Source organism: Geospiza fortis, unplaced genomic scaffold, assembly GCF_000277835.1.
Source record: "Geospiza fortis unplaced genomic scaffold, GeoFor_1.0 scaffold112, whole genome shotgun sequence".
NCBI classification, from domain to species: Eukaryota; Metazoa; Chordata; class Aves; order Passeriformes; family Thraupidae; genus Geospiza; species Geospiza fortis.
In genome coordinates this window covers 25,022,869-25,037,163 of record NW_005054298.1, presented here as the reverse complement: position 1 = coordinate 25,037,163, position 14,295 = coordinate 25,022,869, and the positions used below count along the sequence as shown (strand labels likewise).

General features: G+C 37.1%; 1 protein-coding gene across 1 annotated transcript; it reads right to left on the bottom strand.

Moving 5' to 3' along the window:
• Nucleotides 1–512: 512 nt before the first annotated feature.
• On the bottom strand, nt 513–14,101 carry TMEM237 (transmembrane protein 237). The gene is made up of 13 exons (XM_031058699.1): nt 14,087–14,101; nt 12,951–12,982; nt 12,022–12,032; nt 11,444–11,500; nt 10,312–10,425; nt 9,822–9,936; nt 9,100–9,257; nt 8,384–8,507; nt 7,210–7,401; nt 6,229–6,302; nt 5,655–5,748; nt 4,748–4,869; nt 513–3,238 (listed from the first exon to the last, which is right to left on the bottom strand). The coding sequence occupies exons 1-13, from the start codon at nt 14,099–14,101 to the stop codon at nt 3,171–3,173; spliced, it is 1,176 nt and encodes a 391-aa protein (XP_030914559.1). The 3' UTR covers nt 513–3,170.
• Nucleotides 14,102–14,295: the final 194 nt, after the last annotated feature.

The following is a 14,295-nucleotide window of genomic DNA, read 5'->3' as shown; positions in this document are numbered from 1 at the left end:
CACAGCAGTTTCAAGCACAGCCGCCCCGGGGAATGCAATAGCACCGTCCACACCGCTATGAGGAAAAAGTAACAGACAGGTAAGGCTTGGGCATAGCTGTAGGTATTTACCTGATGGTTTTCTGTGATCTCCCAAAGTCTTCAGTCATTTAATTAATTCTGCTGGAAATATACAAGCGAGTAATTCTCAACTAATCATAACCCTCCTAAAGTTGACCTCAGCAATACCAAAGCTACTTTAAAACGACACTCTGCAAATTAATGTCCCCTTGGCTTCATTTTGAGAAAACTGCCTTGAGAGAGTAACGTTTAAACCAAGTTGAAATCAACCAAATATTAAATTGCTGGAGCAATTTAAGTAATTAAAACAATTTCGCTTTGGTGTCCAGCCTCTGATCAGGCTGCATGGGGCTTTGTCTGGAGCAGCCCCAGACAGCCCCTCAACCTCCCATCCCAAATCCTCAGACTGATTTATTTTAAACGGACTAAACAACTGGAAACAAGACAAAGTAGTACCATCATTGCTAACTAGTTCACAGCAATTGTTTAATATATGTTTCATATATGTAAAAACAAGAACTTGGCACCAACATATCTGAAAACTTCATTAACACAAATGCATTAAAAACAATGATATGGAAATGCGCAAAGGCATTTCAGTTAAGGCTTCTACAAATACTGCATGTTCTAGAATTAAACATCTATTTTATAAACTTGTTCTAAGACTACAAGAAACTAAAAGAAAAAGCTCACTTAACTCATAATCCACTGTGAGGCTTAATGGAATGAAAAGTATTTTTAAAAATAGATAATTAGCTATCAAACTGTTTATTGTGCTTTTTTATATGGCAACCTCAAAACTCATAATTTAAATATGGATATGCTCAGACCCTCCTAAAAATATACACTGGAAAGGCAAGCCTGGCTTGAAATACTGATTACATTAAGTTCATTAATTCAATCCCTGCTCAACTATATAAAAATATATATTTCACAATAAGAATGAATCTGGCTCTTGGCTGGCATCACTGTATCTAAGGGATAGCTGGAAGGCCAGTTCCTAGTGTTAATGTCAGAAATCAAGCAATGATGTTATCTAAGCTTTTCCTGTACTGATATGATGCCCTAGCACATTTCCCTTATTTTATGGGCAAAATTATACTTCTGACCATACCAAGTTGAAAGAAAAATCATGCAGCCATGCCATTAATAATCTCATCTTCAGGAGGTAAGTGACTCTGCAAGCAAACACACAACATCAGCAGAAAGTGTGGTGGCAAACTACACGGGAACACTTCCTGTCTCATCCCTCATCTCATACAGCCAAATAAATCATGGCAAGAACATCCCATGCACAACTGAAGGAGATCAGCACCCTGATCTCTCCATTTCAATGTACAATGCAGTGCCAGCCCTAATTTAGCTCTAGTTTTACAAAAATACAGACACAAGAGCCACAACAGTTTACAAAAGAGGCTAAAGGCTCCTTCCCACAGCAAACTGAATGCCTCAGAATGCAGCCAACAGCTGTGGAACATCTTTTAATTCTCATAGATGGCTTTTTTCTCCCTGCCAAGATTACCAGAGCATTTAAAAGATGCCACAAACACTGAATTTTTGAATAACCTAAATTTGCTGAATGGACACAAGAGAACACAAGTCCTCAACAGGGCAGCAACAGCCCTAGTTATACACATTCCCATGTTTGTTTTGAAGCAACTCAGGTAACAGCACAAAGTTAGCACAGAAAGCATTGAAAGCTCTTTGACATTTCCCTTCAAGTCTTATCTGGCTACTCTTAACTTCACTACTAAAAAAGTTCAGTAATTCGTCAGTGAACTTTGACAAGTGCATGCCTTTTACCACCACAGATAGACACACGTATTAAATCAAACAAGGCCAAATCAATATATGTTAAATAACACATACAAACAAGTTTTGGGCTCTAGGTGATATTTTCTTGATAAATGGTTTTCAAACTAGACCTTATCTGTGTTTACTAAGGAGATTGTTTCTTCCTGCAATATATCTGTATTTATTCACATCTGGAATGCTTTCATTTTGCCACTTTAATATAAAGGATGAATCTCGTCAGCAAAACCCGTTGCCTGCCACAACTACTGCTATGACACTGCATAGAAGGTGGGTTGCTGCAGACTTTTTGGGTTGGTTTAATAAGCATTTTCTTGTAATTTTAGGAAGAAATTTCCCATTCTATCCTCACACAAAACAACAATTTGGCAGAAAACAATCTCCATCAAAATAGGTAGAAACATTTTTAACATCTATGAAATCCAAGTTTGTTTAGAAAGAGCAGTGAATAAAAGGATTGCTCTTGCCATACCAGAAATCAGAACACTATTCTTGTGAGTGGCTTTGGAATCATTACACTTCCTGACTGTTGAGAAATTACAGGACACAGATACATCCTGTTGGCAACACAAAAACACCCTGTTTGCTGAGAAGATGTATTTAACTGACCAAACTGTTGCAACATTAAAACTTCTTTGTCTTTTATCTACATCAGCCTATAAGAACTTGTTATCATTAAGATTTTTGTCAAGAGAACTAAATGAAGATTAAAAAAGTGGAGTTTAATAATCTTCTTTTACAGATTATTTAAAAAAATCCCTGTCAATCTTTTATTCTAGAAAAATATTTTATGACAAATAAATGTAGATTATTTTAAGATTACTAACTTGGTGGGGTTTATGTTTCCTAACTCTGTTTTGTTATAAATTTTCCTCAGGCTACTTTTGTTGTAAGTTTTTTTTTAATCTCTAGAAAATGTTTAACCAAATCAGATAAGCCAACTGCAGTTTACATTAGTAACAAAAGCAGGTTGTTGAAGAGTGTACAGCAGTCAAAAAAGCACTGAACACCTGATCTGCATCCCTCTAGTGTCTTTGGCTATGTAGGTAGCAGTATTTACAAAATCACCTTGACTTTATGCACTAGGGATAATCAATCTACTTTGTAAAATAAAAACCAAAAGTATAAAAGTTTTCAATCACATTTGGAAACTGTAACATACATAAAAAGGTCAACATGAAATATATACAATATAAAAATACATTTTTTTCTTTATGAAAATTATAATACATTGCTATAATACACAACATGTTGAGCCATCAGTCACAGCTACAATATATGCAGATTCTTGTTCCACACTTATGGCTGGACTCTGGGTATGACATCTCCGTGAGGAAATTCCTCAATTTCAGAATGAAACATCAATTCTAAAAGAGAAAGGAGAGGATTATGTTTTCTTTGGAAACTTTCCCCTGAATACAATCCCGTTATTCCTCAAAAATACCCTGGCATTCCCCCAAGCCTCCTGCTTTTCAGCCCAATCATATCATCAACAACTCAGTGACAGCAAGGGCCACCAATATTTTTAGAAAACTATTGCTGCTCCCAAAATTGACAGAATTGGTGACAATGTTAGCAGTTGATCATGTGCAGAACCATCTTACATTCAACATGGACACTGAAACACAACTCTGAATTAGACTGAGTGATTGTTAAAGTTTTGAGAGTGTCAGACTCAGAAAGGAAAGACTTCTGTTTAGAGACTCGTTCATTTTTATAAGTCTTTGTGTCTCACAGTGTTAAGTCAGCATATCCTATCCTTAGCAGACTAAACTTTCTCTACTATTTGGAGTAAGTACTAATGAATTTCTCTCTATAAATTTCCAAAGTGGTTTTCCAGTCTTAGTAGGCACATGTAAGTATCAAAAAATTTAATCAGAACCTGAGTAAAATTCTGCCACTGGATTCTTTGTGTTAGTCTTTATTATTTATGGGTTTAAAATATGATTTAAGCATGTATTATAAATTTTACCATTAAGGACTGTAAACCCAAACAATTAAGTGACAGCCTTTAACTCATTAAATGATTTCTTAGAAATAAACACAGTAACTGGAACCAGCTGAAATACAAACACCTGTACATTAAAATTCAAAAGTAATTTGAAGAGGCCTGTTGAATCCTCAGCCTCCCAAACATAAATCTGTGCTTCAAGTCATGGTGTTCTTAGGATATGTTTTCAATTTTAAGTTGAAACTTGGGATTTTTATGTACAGCATCCCTTCAAGTGACAGGCTGCACACACTTGACAGGAACACTGAGTTAGGACACACCTTTTGGATCCCAAGTGGAACACAAAAGGAAGAAGGCCAGTTTCTAGCCAAGTTTCTTCCATGAGAAGAACTTGCTCCCCCCTCCTTCAGCCTGGACCAGCACAAGCAGTCCTCATTTGAAGTCCTGTGCTGCAAGCACAAATCTGACTTTTCAAAGCTAGGGAGTTCCCAAAACTACTGCAAGGTCCTATTGAAAATAATACTGAACTTGTAACCCATTTAGCCCTTGAAGAAGGAACATTAATAACGTTAGGGAATTTTCTAAGACACACATAGAATAAATGCATTTCAAATATTTAAAATACTGGTAAAGTATTTTAAATTATCTTCTCTTTGTTGAAAAGAGACATTCTGTAATATTTCAAAATTCACATTGCTTCAGACAGGACAAATAAAACTTTTCTTTTTAAATTAATGTTTATAATACCAAACACAGACACCAGCATCCTAAGAAGCATTTGCTGTGCAAGGTTGCTAGGAGACACTTGCTCTTCCTCAGTCACAAAGTTTCTCAGGACTAGTCTTGAACACCAAATGCAGAGCACAGCAGATAAAAAAACCCAACAACTTGAATAAACAACATTTTGCCTGTTACTGTGTCTTACCTTCACTGTGGTCTAGCTCTGGTCGGGAACTTAAGAAGATCCAACTTGTCCCAACTAGAACAGACACTACAAGATTCACCACAACCCACGAATGAACAATTTCTGCCTCTGTACCTGCGGTCCTGGGAAAGACATCAAACCACCAGTCATCATTGGTGCACAGAAGTTACAATAAGAATTGCAGCAGAGTAACACCAAAACAAGTTTTCTAAGCCAGATGTGAAAAGAGAGCTACTTATACCACCATGACGGTCTTGCATTGCAAAGGCCTGGTAAAGAGAACAATTACCAAAGATCACAGAAACCCTAAACCTCCACCCCCCCTAAAAACTAACTGCCCAAACCAGCAAATTTGCACATAAATGCTTTTGTTCTACTCCTCCTGGTTTACTTCAAAAGCTCGTGCTACCAGAATTTGAGTCCATTGATAGGTACTTCAGAAAGTAACAGTTTTGTATGGGATCACCTAACATGAAATGATGGTTTGTATTTAAATGCCAGCTGTGTCTGCTAAGCCCATGCATCCTCCTGGCAGGCTCCTTCAAAGACAGCGTTGACTGTCTACAGAATGCCCTGCCCTTGAACCCAAAATGGTTCCTTACCTCAGTAGGGCCCCACTCTCAAGCAAAAGAGATTCTTAAGGTTCCTGCCAGATGACATTTCCAGCATCATTCCAACTCTTGTTTGAGGTATAATGGATTTGCAAACAGCATGACTAAACTCATCCCTAAGTTTTTATTTTTCAGTGAAAATATCAAATATTCAGGACAAGCTCAAAGGCAGTTTCAGAAATAAAATCCTTCATTAATAGTTTCTTACATATTTTTTACAATCTCTTCAATCTGCCAGTTTGACAAGGTCCCTAAGTGAGCTATGTTGTAATTGACAGTGATTCCTTGTTTCCTACCAGATACTGCCATTTTCCGAAGGTGGTGTGTAAAGGTGGATTCTGTCACACGTCATCTGCTGGCTTAAGGATAAGATAAGAGCAGCAAAGTACACTGGAAGAAATGGAATTAGCAATGTCAGAAATAAATCCCAAAATGCTGTCTCATCATGACATGGCACTAATCACTACATTTTCTTTCCTTTCACTCCACTGCCTCCAATCATAGTCTGCTTTAATTCATTCTCTATAACATTCCCCTGATCCATCAAAATCTGGTTTCTGCACTTTTGCAATCCATGAGCTACATCAAAGTTTGCATTTTGGGATTCTGTTTTTTTGCTAGGTTTGTGTTCTATATTCAGAAATGGAAAAGAACTACCTCACTAACAACCTCACTAATGCTACTATTGCAAATGCTTTAAAAAATATGGAACAAAGTGTTTATGGCCATTGCTATTATCAACTACTGAGCAAGTCATTTACTCTAAAGCAGAAAATAACCTGGGAGGAAGATTTCCGTAAAAAGAGTATGGAGGAGTTTTCCATTTACCATATTTTCTGGACAGCTTCCTATCGACTTCAAAATACTTACAGAAAGAAGCTAGTGCTGCTGGGTCTAGGGTCAGAAAGCCCCTCAGTGCAACTGATGCTTTTGCCAGATCAATCCTGATAACAAAATCAAGAGTCATTAACACAGCCCAGTAAGACAATGATACTGTTCCTCTAACAGCATTCTATTGTTCTTCTACTTTTTGTAAGGTATTTTTTCTGCCTCTGTAACAGTGCCTTAATCTACAGCTATATCCCACCCACATGGCAATGGTCCCGGTTATGCCAATTCCAGAATGAAGGAGGATGTTCCATGAGGTTTCCCACTGCAGACCTTTCTGAAACAGGGAGAACCTGGGGACATCTGTCCCCTCTAATCTTTGCCATTCAGTTCAGTGGCCATGCTAATGTAACTGCTTACAGGAGCAAATGTGAGTAACTTGGGACTCCTCCCTGCCATCCTTGGAGGGAAAGAAGTCTCAATTTTTTTCACAGCACGAACTCCCCAATGCTTATCCTACCTGCAACTAAAAGAAGCATTTGTAACATCCATTAATCTAGTCTAGTTAATGATCTTTTTTGAGCTTCTTTCTTTTCATTCCCACTCTTAATCTGTAATGCAGAAGCCCCAGCTAAGCCAGGAAAACTGTTCACTCAGCTACGTTTCAAACCTGACTAGGCAATGGATTCATATGAGAGTGAACCTGATAGAAACATTTGTTGCTCTCCTCCCCTCTTCACAGTCCCACCACAAAAAACCAAGTCAGCTCTTACATTTGTTTCACCTCCTGATTCCACAAACAGCAGCAGTACATTGAAGCAGGGTGCAAGCACCAGACAGAAATGACTGCCAAAGGTCTGGATGCACAAGTACACCCTTCTGTGTTTAGTCAGCCATGTGAAAAATCATTCTTTGAGTATATCAATTAAATCATCAACAGCAAATCAACATGTGCCAAAGGAGAAAGGAATATCATATACACAAATTATACATATACACCTTTCAAATACAAATATGTTTTACCTGTCAAAGGCTGAGACTGTACTGATAGACAGCAAAAAGTAGAACAAACTTTGAGCTGGGTATGCTATTGTCTTATACTGCTCAAGCAGGTTAGAAACCATGGAAAGCTCATTTCCTGCCAAAATGTAGATAACCACGATGTTCCATACAGCATAACCAGCAAGGAAGCCATGGGTGAAGAGGCCCAGCACCCTGAATGGAGGAAAGAACACTAGATGAGTTTTAACATCTTCAATTAGCTATAGATAGAAAAGGCCTATGAATCCATCTGTTCAACCCTGCTTTTCAAGGGCTTTCAGTCTCAGAGATCGTTTCTGAGTGCTTTTTCTGATGTAGTTTAAAAAATTCTAAGCAAGACTTCTGTGTCCTCCTGTCACACCAGATGCACCAGAACCTGAGCACTTAAAGAAAACAAAAATGTTTTGCTTTTCCTTCATTACAGCCACAGGCATCAAACACTTTCACCTGTAGCTGCCTGTAGTTTCCCAAGACCACTGTCCCTTGCACTCACACAACATTCTAACTTGTCTCCAAGGCAATCTTTTCAATATCCTCATTGCTAAGTAAAAGCTTGAGCACAGGCTCAAGCACAGGCTTCCAGCTAAAATACACCACAGAAGAAGATGGCTGTTATCTTCCCATTTCTCTATTACAAAACAATTGCATATTAAAAAAGTAATGGTTTTGCTATTATGTGCAAGCTTATTCTCCAGTGCAATTTCACTCCTCTCTCTTTCCCACCGACCAGGATTTTTCTTTGAGAACTGTCTGAATTCAGCTATTTTTATTCTGGTAATACACCTGATGGGTCAATCCTACTTTCTAACACATTTCTCTAGGTGACTAATGTTTTGGTTATCAGCTCAATCTCTTGCAATTGAGATTTTGTCTGAATCTTTGCAATATGGCTTTCTTACTTATTGTTTTATAAGCTGTATATCACATGTGATGTCTACACTAGAAATTCATAATCTTGACAACAAATACCAAAACCTAGAGGACTGATAAACTTTATACCTGTTGAATCCAGAACCACCGTCTATTAGGAATATCCAAAAGAAATAAAAATACACTACAACTATAAAGACACTAATTTTCAGGGAGAAAAAAAACCCAAAAACTCAAACCAAACCCTGATTTATGTTTATTTACATCAGAACATTTATCTTTCTACCTGAAACTTCGGTGCACTGAGAGGGCAACATCTCTAGTAGTCCATGAAGCCTTCACGTCCAAAAGTACATTGATATTTTCAGTGGTTTTAATCAATTCTGCACGGTCAGCTGCATGAAAACGCCCTGAAAGGATAAGGAGATCAGTTTTAGAGAGCTCTGTTTCCTTTCACCATCATTTCTACATTAATGCTTATTAGTGTTAAAAAGCTGTTAAGAAGCATCAGAAATTTCTTCTCCCCACTTCCTGCCCTTTGTCAGCTTGCACTGATACAGGATGCCTCTGGTCAGAATGATGCACCCTGGTGGGTCAGGTTATGGAGTTAACAATGTGCAAAGCCCTTTGGGAAATGACTCAGTGTTCCCTGGGACCAAAAAAACCCAAACAAAACAACAGGAAAACACAAACACCCTGCAAAAAACCTCCACTTGAAAGAATTTTTGTAAGTAATAGTTTCTTCTCAAGGTACTATGACAGCTGGTACTTTGAAATCTTTTTCATCTCCACCATGGAATTAAGAAATCAAACCAAATATATCAGCACAGCAACACCACCATTCACTGTTGAAAAATTATGGGTTTTTTTTCCAAATAATTTTTGTTTTGGAAAACTTAAAAAATTCTTCCCAATACTACAGTATTTAGATTTTAGATACAATAATGCTTCTTCTAATTGCAAGAATGTTCTTAAATTACTTAAATCACAATATGAACTCACGATTTTTTTCAACAAACACTTTGCTAACGGGCTGACTAATTCCAGTGGGAGCAGCAAACACAGGCTGCTGATCTGGGCTCTTCCTGTGCTCATCTTCAATGATGTCTTCCTCCTCCACTTCCAGCTCATTGGAGCTCACTTCGGCTGGCCGAGGTTTCCTGTTGGCACAGAGCACTCAGTGAGACAGAAAGAATCGGAGATAATGTGTAAAACCCAAAGGCTCATTTAACATGCCTAACCTGACTGATAAGAACCCATCAGACTATGATCTGTATAATATTACCCTGTTTATAATTTTAAGGACTAAAGTTCCCATGGAGGTAGTTGACTAAAACCATAAGACTAATTCCATACCAAGGGATTCATGATTAGAACATATTAGAATAAAACATATTAGAATAATTGGGAAAAAAAAGCTAACTTTCATATAATTAAGATAGTAAGAATGATAGAAAACAGTTCCAAATTCTAATTCCTTCATGTCTGTGACTGAACTATTAGGCTCATGAAAATGTGTTTAGAGCTGTGATGCATCCAGGTATGCATAGAACGAAGAAGTGAAAAAAGTCAGATCTTAACCCTGGAAAGAACTGTGCACAGGCTGAAGGGTACTGTGGGCTTCAAGATTTTACATTTTTGCCAAATGACAATGTAAAATACTCCTCAGCCACATTCACTGCTACAGTCAGTCCAGATGATGAGCTATACTAGTTTTGTCTCACTTTGTTCTTTTTCTTTGTTTGCGGATCACCGTTTCTTCAGCTTCAGGGATATCCATGCCATTTCCATTCTGAAATAGGGATGCCACATTCTGCTGGGTAAAAGAGGTCTCAGAATCTGAAGATAAAAAAAAACCAGCCCAACATGAAAGTTTTAGAGCTTTCATAAAAATGGAATACATTCACCTAAATACATAAATAGTTATTACATAAAAAGAGTGGCAAAAAAATCATGATCTGAGCTTTGCATGATGTTAAGTATTACATAATTTCCAAAACTGTGTATCCATTATTTTCATGGAGGTTTGTACCCTATGAAATCTGAAACCAGAAAGTGAAACTCTAAGCTACCACTCACCCAGAGATTACTTTCAGCTGTTTTATGTAAAGAAACACATGAAATGTTTCAAACCTAAATATACACTGTCCAGTAATATTTCTGTGTTCCCAAGTGTATTCACTTCTCTTTCCCATCTACCACTACCTCACGTACCAGTAGGTACTTTCTTCTTCTTGCGTTTCCTCTGAGGAGGGGCATCAGGAGGCTCAGGGGTCAGGGGCTCGCTGCTTTCAGACTGCCGACGAACTGCTGCTTGCACAATGCCATCTAAAAACCACGGGAAAAGAGCCAGCAGCCTGAACTCAGAGCCACTGAGAAACAGGCAAAAGAAAGCTGCCATTTACTACGTTGTTGCCCAGCTGAGCAACAATTGAGATGAAAATGTATTGGCTACAGGAAATGTAAGAGTTGAGAATCAATGATGAGAAGTAGAAATATACAAAGGTATTTCACAGTAAAACAGTATCATGCTCAGGAGAGAATTTAAGTATCCAAGAAGCAGCACAATTCCCATTTGGGCATACAGCAGAGGACTGCTTGAAAAAAATCCATTACTGGAAAGAACTACACCTCTATATTTCTCTTTTCTATGTGCAAAAATTATAATGCAAAAGCCAAGAAAAAATTAATAGTTTATTACAAGGTGATCCACACAGATATGTGCTAAGGCAAAATGGCATCACATCAAAGGAAAATTTAAATGCTAAACATACAGCACAAGAATAAAAAAAGGAGCAGAAAAAATCCACTGAAGGATATTTACTCCACTCTGAGCGATTAATTATTATACTTTGGAGGAATTATATTTCCGTGAAAGGTTAAAATGAATTCATATTATAGTGCAGTAGCATCATGATCAGATGCAGAAAGACAAAATTACTTCTCCATTTTACATCGCACCTGCTTTTTAATAGCGCCTTCAAGGACTGCAATTTTTATGGTAACAACTGAATCTTTGTTTCCACTTCAAAGTCAAGTTTACCCACCTTTTATAAATGTTTATTGTGCAAAAATGCAAAAGTAACCAGCAAATAATAATCTTTTACAGTCAACTCTTCAGTGATAATGGAGTGATTAACTTGTGACTTTATTTGGCCAAGGACTGAAATTGAACCAGACTGCTAAATGAGTTTCATCTTAGTTCATTCAAAAATTCAAGTGCTTAACACGTTCAACATAAGCACCTTACAGCTGGAAATGTCTACTTAATGAATTATGCAAAGAAGTTAGAAAGGAAAAAATTGAAGGAATAAAAGAACAGTTTTTAGTCTTGGCAGGACCTTACCTAATGGAGTCTTTCCTTTGGGTTTCCTTTTTTTGGGACGACTGAGTGGAATTTCATCTGTATAACATAAAACAGAAGTATGGGTACATAGCAAGAAAAAACCCTCAATTTCCTTTTTTTAACTGCTATCCTATTGCAAGTTAAGAAATACATTCTTTTTTACAAATTATGACATTCTTTGTTTTTACAGGTAAGAAGACAATTCACCAGTTCCCACAAGGAGGAGGAGTACAGAAGATGGTAGGAAAACAGAGTAAAAAATCAGGGTAAGAAGTCCTAGATGCAGAACAAGCACAATACATACAGGCATGTGTGTTAAGTGATAAACTGAAATACTCTGAATAATGCTCTGAAAAATAAACTTATTGTTTAAAACACAGTGGCAACACTTCAGTTATCTTGATGGAAATAGCTAATAGTAAAGAGAGCAAAGAACAAGAACAGTTCTAACAATGCACAGATATCCAGTTTAAATAATCAGCCTGCATTTAGGAAAAGTATAAGGCACTATCTTTAAAGAGAGAATGAGTGGCACCAAAAGGAACTACCAATGTTTGTAGTTCTCTTTAATAACTCACCTTGGCTTCCACTTCATATTGAAGAAGGAAAGTTGTTGACAAGCAGTGTAAAAAAGATGAAAAGAAAGTTAGTTTTGAATCGATTACAATTCACAACTGTGAAATTCACACAGCTGCTTTTATGGTTAATTTCCTTATCCCCCCTCCTCTTTATGAGCAGATGTGTATAACAGGGTTAAGGGTACGAAGCAATCAGCAAGATTCAACACTTTGTTGGTGACTACGCACAGTTTCTTGATTGGCTAGCTGTGGATCAGATTAAAAGCTTTAATCACCTGTCTAATTAAAACTTGTCTTACTGCCTGGTATATAACAAACCAACGAAGTTATGAAACATTTGAGCCCATACATCACTCAAAAGACACTATCTGTCGAAAATCATAAACATCACATTTACTTGCAGGTACTTTGAAGGAATTCTGAAGTACTGTCCCATAAAAACTATATAATTGCTTTTCCTTTCACACTGAAAAGAAGCCCAGTTTTTTCCCTATACCACATCAAACTAATAGATACCTAACTCCCTATTAAAGAATATCTAGCCTAATTCCAGAAATTCCTGGTTTTAAGTATTTGTGATTCAAATAAACTAAAGAACACATAATAAAAGAAAGAGGGAGGAAGAAGAGATTAAAATGAACAACAATTAAGCTATACTAGACATTAAAACTGGAATATTTTTCTAAAAGTTTTTAAAAGGTTTCTCTCTCATGAGTATTAAAACTGAGGTAATATGGTAAAATTTCCTGGCTTCTACAAAACTTTGCGTTCCTTGTAAAGCATATTGGGACAATAAATTAGCAAGAGAAGCATGTTTATGAAGCGTATTTATGCTCGGATGTTTATGAAAATTATTTATTTTAATGTTACTGTTTTCAAGATCTGCAGTACAGCATCACGATCAGTTCCACAGAATGCAATGATTTTACCTTGGCACTGGAGGAAGGGCACGAGGCGGGCACTGAAAGGCAAGAGAGAGACAAAAGTCAGCTTCTGCCAGTATGAAACCACCTCTCAGAAAACAGCTTCAGATCAGAACAGCCAAGGTATGTTTTGCTCTGTATGCCTCCTAAATGGCCAAATATTCCTAATGGAGATGTCATATAGAAGCAGGATGTAAAAGATGCTGGACTAATATGCCTTTACCAGAGTTCTGATGGGCACTGCAGTAGGAAGACACAGCTAAGCTCTGTGTGTGAGAAACAGCTTGCATTTCAGCTTCAATAATTTTCACTTTCCATGTAAGATACCACTTTCACTAGAAAGCTTATTAGTAATTCTATTTAAATAAATATAAAATATTTTAATAAATTATGCATTCAGTATAATTGTACGGTATACAATGTGAGCTGAGTATTTTTTATTAATGAAGATGTAAATTCACAACAATAATAAAAACAATAAAAGGAAATAAGCTCACTTATAAAAATACTTTTAAATATTATAAAATATAGCTTTTCCATATAATTTTGAACATATTTACCAGCCGGTCAAACACCTAAAATCTAAAAGGATTTCCAGATAATAATCTGAAATAGAGCTCGTATCTTTCTCTTATCTAGAAATCAACTTTCAGATTTTGTACTACATAATTATATTGGAAGAATATACACAAAAAAGTATTTCCCATGCTCAGAAAATTCAGATACCAGAAATAAAAAGGGCTGTAAGATTGGTAAGACTCAAGGATCCACAAACTCACCACTTGTTTCTTTCCCATATCATCTGAAGTCGTTCCCTGAAAGAGGCACTGTGAACTGGTCTAGGCTCCCTCACGCTGCTCATATTGAACCTCAGCTAATTCTGAACTAAAAATAAACTTCAGGCAGCCAGGATTAGCTGGAGCTGAACCCTCCTGCCCCTGGGTCAGGACCCAGAACTACTCCCATTTGAAACAAGGACAAGTTGTTCAATGGCAGCAAATATTATTTGCACTAAAAAACCCTTCACTCTGCATGCTGGCACAGGTTCCTATAAGCAAGTTTTACATTCGTTTGTTTACCCAAAGTAAATGAGATGCTTCACACAAGGAAGGGTTTGTGGGATTAGACCTCAAATCTCTCACTTGGATTTTGGCCATGCTGAAGACTGACAGCAAGTGGCACTTACACAGGTAGAGAACTGCACATCCTAAGTGGCACCCAGCAAACTGGTGGGACTGGCCACACTACATTGGTGCACCATAAGGGAAAAAAGTATTGGTAAAGGTCAGATCTCATTACTTTTATTGTTTCCAACATTCTTGTGGCAGTAAATAGTAAATATTTAGGATAC